The sequence below is a fragment of the Apium graveolens genome, chromosome 6 (genome assembly GCF_009905375.1).
Source record: "Apium graveolens cultivar Ventura chromosome 6, ASM990537v1, whole genome shotgun sequence".
NCBI classification, from domain to species: domain Eukaryota; kingdom Viridiplantae; phylum Streptophyta; class Magnoliopsida; order Apiales; family Apiaceae; genus Apium; species Apium graveolens.
The window spans coordinates 26676063-26682583 of NC_133652.1; the positions used below are offsets into that span (position 1 = coordinate 26676063).

General features: G+C 37.1%; 1 protein-coding gene across 1 annotated transcript; it reads left to right on the forward strand.

Moving 5' to 3' along the window:
- Positions 1-795, forward strand: LOC141664824 (uncharacterized). The gene has a single exon (XM_074470778.1). The coding sequence runs from the start codon at positions 1-3 to the stop codon at positions 793-795; it is 795 nt and encodes a 264-aa protein (XP_074326879.1).
- The last annotated feature ends 5726 nt before the right edge of the window (positions 796-6521 follow it).

The following is a 6521-nucleotide window of genomic DNA, read 5'->3' on the forward strand; positions in this document are numbered from 1 at the left end:
ATGGAAACATCCAAAGCAAAAGAAAGTTTTGTGGGCTTAAGCTATCCAATGTTAACGAGAAGCAATTCTACGACATGGTCCCTGAAGATGAAAGTGTTCATGAAGGCGCAAGGAGTTTGGTGTACAATCGAGCAGAAGGATCCTAAGGGGGCCGTGGATGAGAAAACGGTGCAAGTGGCACTTGCAGCAATATATCAAGGTGTGCCCGAAGATGTGTTCCTGTCCATTGCTGAAAAAGAAACAGCTAAGGAAGCATGGGAAGCGATCAAGACGATGTGTATGGGTGTGGAAAGAGTAAAAGAAGCAAAAGTGCAGACGTTAAAAGGCGAGTTTGAGTCCTTAATCATGAAGGAAACGGATAAAATCGAAGATTTTTGTATGAAGTTGAGTGGGATTGTGATTAATATCCGGGTCCTTGGTGAAACAATGGAAGAATCGAGTGTTGTGAGAAAAATTCTACGTGCAGTTCCGGATAAGTTTCTTCAAATAGCTTCAAACATAGAGCAATTTGGAGACGTTAAGGGGATGACAATTGAAGAGGTAGTTGGTCGTCTCAAAGCTCACGAGGAAAGGATGAAGGGCAGGTCTGAGAGCGTAGATGGACAACTTCTTCTGGCATTTCAGAATCAAAGAGCTAGAGGTGGTTCTTTCCGTGACAAGAGTAGGAAAAAGTGTTATAACTGTAATACTATGGGACATTATGCTGCAGAATGTGATAAACCGCGACGGGAAAGAGAGAAGAGACAAGAAGTGAACCTCGCACAAATCGAGGATGATGAGCCAACATTATTATAGACAGAAGAATGATGCCAGACGAGCAAAATAAAAGGTGCCAGGTGGGTAAACAGAAGTGCCAGATGGGCAGGATTTTTTTAAAGCCAAAAGGGCTAAATTTAAGTGCCATATGGGCAAAGAAGTTGAAAGCCAAACGGGTTAGGAATGAGAAGCAGCTTTATTTTCTTCTCCATACACAGAAGCCATGTGCTAAACACTGCACTTCGTATCTAAAGCACAAGCCCATCACAATTTTTATTCTATAAGTGAGTCCCTTAGGCTAGGATATGATAATGTGCATGTTACCAGTGAGAATTTCTTAGATAAGTTTACGAATCGTTTGATGAATAATTACAAGACTGGAGTTTCTCTGAGGGTGACGGAGAATCTGAAAACGTACGTCGGTGCTGAAACAAACAAAATCTACTGAACACAGTTCTAGACTTGGTGGAAACGTCGTCGTCTCATAATGTGGTGAACTCTTCTGCATCAGATTCACCATTGTTTGGTTTTTAAAACTGCATTCTGAGTTATTTGTAGATCCCTTCCATTGTTTGGTTGTCATGTACAGAATAAAACAAATAATATACTAAGGTGGTAAGAAGTATTTTTAGAATGGGCTCCGTCCCATTTTTGGGACAGTTGAACGAGTTTTTCATTTTTATGGGATAACTGAACACAAATTCACAAATATGGTACAAAATGCCACTTTTTCTGGGGTTCTGCCAATGTTACCCAGAAGAAGTGGCGTTCTCATGTAATTTCCTTTTTTTTTCTTTTCCTCCCCGTTTCTGACTTGTGTTTTTTTGTTTTACTAGTAAAAAATTCATGCGAAGGCATGTTTTTAACTCTCATATTAAATCAAAAAAAAATATTTTATTTTCATTTTTTTGTTGGGTAGTTATGCAAACCTATTTTTAGTATATATTTTTTATTTTAATTAAATGTTGTTTATATATGACTTTTGTTGCTACAAAAAGGGTGTCATGCAAGGGCGAATGTGCATTTATTAGATGAGTGCATGTTTTGAAACGCCCATATTTAATTCATAAAATATTATTTTGGTTTCATTTTTTTGTGTTGGGTTACGCCTGTCAATGGATCGGGTGTGGATCGGATTGACCTAAATCCATATCCATTTATTTTTTCGGATTCGGATCGGATCGGTCCCAAATTTTTTATAGGCCAATCCAAATTCGGATCCATTCGGATCACAGATTTCGGATCAGATATCCGCTCCATTTATGTATATTTATTTTTTAACATTACTTATTACAAAAGCTAAATAAATTTAATTGACAATTTCAAAAAATATTAAAATACAAGTAGAATAATAATTTTATAATGTCAAAAATTACAAATTCTAATATAATCCCAAAAGTTTAAAGACAAATTACACGCTAAAAATTACACGCTGAAATTATTTTTTTGAAATAAGGAAAATATAATGATATTTGAAGAGGCCAACAAGAATGCTTCATTATGTAAAAAGCCTAGCAGTAATGTAAGAAACTTTCAGTACACTATTTGATAAATAATCAATAAAATATAGTACTATAATACTACGTTTTTTGCTATGATTTGTGTTAGGTCACACACACACTGTAGAATGGGGTTGAATACAGTGTATAGCACAATCAAATCGAATTCAAATAATACAAGTAACAGAAAACAGACTTTATTTAAAGTAATAAACTCTGTTACAATATGGAACTGTCCTCTCTCAGTGATGAACAAATATCACGAGAGCTGCTAGGGTTACAATAAATAATATTCTCGATAATGATAACACTTATAGTGTAAACCCTATGTCTATGTTTATATACTACACAGTTACAAGATAATCGCTAATTGATATGGAATATAATTATGCTTCCTAAAATATATCAATCAGATATCTTTTCTTCCAAGTATTATATTCTTCATAGAATTCCTTCTTCACGCATATCTCTTCTTACATTTGTCTCGATCTTCTCTTTCTTCAATCAGCCGCCTTCCTTATCTGAACGTTTCCTTTAAGTCCTGATATTATCTTCTGATAAATATCTCCTGATCCTTAAGTACTGATGACTTAAGTTCTGACTTCAGTATAAGTGTTGATTTCAGTTAAGTACTGATTTGTCCTGTTTAAGTAAGATCTGAAAACTAAACATAAATCATATTAGTCATGACGTTATCAAATATATCTAACAATCTCCCCCAACTTGTAAATTAGCATAATATACAAGTTTAATATATATTTGATGATGTCAAAAGCATTAAGTACAAATGCATGAAAATTTGACTAGATAACTACAACTTACAGTCCTTAAAGCTTTACCAACTTTAACTTCTGATAACAACTTCAGTCTGTATTCATATCAGAATTTGAGCAGTTGTAGATCTTGACTTGGCTTCACTTTCTGATCTCTCTGATGTCAGGAGTTGTTCTGAGATAGTTCTTTAACAAACATCTCTCATCATATCTGAGTTCATCAATCATCCTCCTTTTAGCATCTTTAAGCTCTGCAGAATCTTCACCAGTTTGGAAGATAGCATCCCTGAGATCATTAATTCTAGCTTTCCTTATGTCCTGATTCAGTCTAATCAAATATGCCTTGTCAGACTCAAGATTGAATTCTACATCCTTATAACCCAGAAAGGTAGTAATAATCTTAGCAGAGTTAGGCTTCATCTCAATAATATCACCCTTGTGATCTCTGTACTTTGGAAGATATGTGCTGTCAGACTTTACAGAATAAAGCCTTTTTTGTCTCTGAATTTGAGTTTTCAAATAGTTTGCATCACTTTCTGTTATTCTGTCATTCACTTGAAGTAAGAATAATACATGTTCCAGTTCTTCAAAATACTTCAGTGGAATAGCATTTTCCCTTATGTGGTAAACCCTACCATTTGTCATGAAGTATAACAAGATGTGTTCTTTCAAGTAGGTATGGTAAACCATCTGTACAGATTCTAGTTGATTCAATCTTTTAGGAGTTGCTTCAACACCTGGTTCACTTAAGGAAGTTGGATCATTGGTTGTGTTCTGTACTCTTCTTTCATCAACACTACCCAATCCAGATTTATCTCTTGCTTCCTTTCCAGTAACCACTCTTGCTTCAAAACCACTTGCAGCAGTCTTCAAAGGTTGAGTCTGTTTGGCTTTGGTGAAACCTGGTAGGAGTATCTTTGAAGATTTAACATGAGCAATATCAGAGGTTTACTTTTCCTTATCTTCTGATATCAAGTCAACTTGAGCTATGTCAGAGGTTACTTGCTTCTTTGTAATATCAGAACTAACTATATCTTGACTCTGAACAACTTGAGCCATGTCAGAGGTTGTCTTAACAATCTTTCTTGAAGTCAGAGTAAGATCAACATCTTCAACAAAAATTTCTTCATCCACGGGAGGCACATAAACCTTTATAGGTTCACCAACTTTTTCTTTGCCCTTGGACCTTGGATCTATCTGCAATTGTGATTTGACCTTGGTTGCCTCAATATTTGTCCTTTCTTTTATCACAATGCCTTTGGCCTTTGGAAGTTTCTTTTTTACCAACAGAAGCTTCAGATTTAGAGTTAACTTTTTCTGACTTAAGTCTAGCTTCTTCTTACAATAGACTCTCAAAGTCCATTCCTGGATTTTCCTTCAGAAATAATTGTCTCGAAATTTCTTCATCAAGATCCAAAAGTTCATCAGAACTTATCCTTTTACCAGTATCAGAAGTAATTCTTTTTCCAGTATCAGAACTTGTTCTATGACCTGTAGCTTCAGCTCTTCTTGATGAGAGACCTCTACCTTGACTATGACCTCCACCCATTCCAGAGTTTCCCTGGTCATCTTTTTCATCATCCTTGCCCTTCAGTATCTTAACAGTTTTGCATTTGGACTTAATTACTTTCTCCCCCTTTTTTGCATCAACAGGTAAGAGAAGAGAGACAAGCAATTCCACTAAGGATTGGATTTCATCGAGTTGAGATTGCTGAGAAGCTTGATTTTTCAAAATTTCATCAATATGAGATTGTTGCTTCTCTTGGGTCTTCTCAATGTAAGCAACTCTGTCAAAGGTAGGTTTGAAAAAGTTTTTCTTGTCCAGCTTGACAAGTGTATCTTGTTGCATTAAGAGTTCTTGAACCCTGTTCAACTTGTCTTGAGTGACAGACTGTTGACCTTGAAGGTGCCTTGTAGTAATTGCAGTAACTCTTAGCTGTGTCTTGAAATCATCATTATTTAGCATCTCATCAGTTTTTGCCAAGTGCTCAGCAAGAATTTTTTCAGATGGAACAAAGGTAATTGTGTTCCACTCCCTAGTCCACTCCTGTCCTCCAGAAGTTTCACTCCAAGGTACTGGTGCTTCCCCTGTAACAAACTTTTTGACTATCTCACTATTGTGAATAGTTTGTTGAGGTTCATGTCCTGATGGACCAGCTGCAGTAGCATCTTCATTTATAGCAACATCACCAGTATCATCAGCATTTGCAGCATCAGAACTTACAGATTCAGCATCCTCTGATAAAAGAACAGTATGAGAGGTTATAGAGGCTTCATCATCATCCTCTAAGTGTTGATCTGCTTCCAAGTTCTGATCAACAGCCATATTCTGATGCTCACCTATAGTCAGATCTTCAATGTCTAGATACAGAGAAGGTGTTGTAGATAATTCTGGAGTTTCATTAGCATCAGTAATTGGTGTTGTTGATGGATTAATTGGAGTTGTTGGAGCTTCTAAGTAGAGAACCTCAGGCACAACCAGGTTGTGAATATCAATTTCAGCACTTGTGCCTGGGTCTGCAGTAGATACTGGTTCATGTACAGGAGACACAGGGGGTGTAGATGCTTTATCTGTAGCAGTAGCTTCAGCAAATTCCGGCTCTTGTGAGATCAGAGATTCCTGATCTCCTTCCTTAGCTGCTGCTTCCTCATTATCTGAAACTGGCCTGTGAGCTCTCTGTTTCTTTCTTTTCTTTGAAGATGGAGATTCCTTGGGAGTTTCAGCATAAGACATTCTTCTAAGCCTTTTGAGAAGCTTAGATCCCCCAATTCCAGTATCCTTCTGAGAAGGGACCTTCTCAGCTTCTGTAACAACAGGTTCTGATGCGGAACCTGTTCCTCACTGTCTGACTCATCTCTCAGAACAATCCTCCTTCTCTTTTGTGGTGTCTGAGGTACAGTCTTTGTCCTCTTGGGCTTGGAAGATGAAGGCTTCACAGTATCTGCTGATGATGAAGGTTGAGTTATCTGTGAAGGTTTGAGATGTGGTCTGATAGAGGGTTGGGTAGGTTGAGGTGTATGTGAGGTATGTTCTGATGGTTGTTGTGGTGTCTGGGATGTGCTGGTGGGTTGTATATCAGGGTAAACAGATCTATAAGTGTGAGGATCAACATTTACCAGGATCTGTTTTACAGACTGAGGTATCTGTAGGAGTCTGACCATCTTTTTCTTAAGGTCAGCATTTACCAAGTCATTAAACGCCCGTTTTGCAAGTTTAAAGGGTGGAAATAAAGAACTGGCTGGTTGAGGTTCATTAGCACAGCAAAAAGTATATATAAGCTGACAGAATCTAGCAAAGTATATCACATTTCTATCCTCTGTCATCCTATCCCCTATAAAGCCTAGCACAACACTTGCAAAATCAAAATGAGTTTGGTGAATAATAGCATACCCGATGTGCTGACTCATAATATAACACCCTCCAAATCCGGGGTATAGATTTGGGGCATTATTAACAACAATTACCAACTATACCTGCACAAGCGGAATATTA

Excerpts from the sequence above, each read along its gene's own strand:
- LOC141664824 (XM_074470778.1), top strand. The coding sequence starts at position 1 with ATGGAAACATCCAAAGCAAAAGAAAGTTTTGTGGGCTTAAGCTATCCA.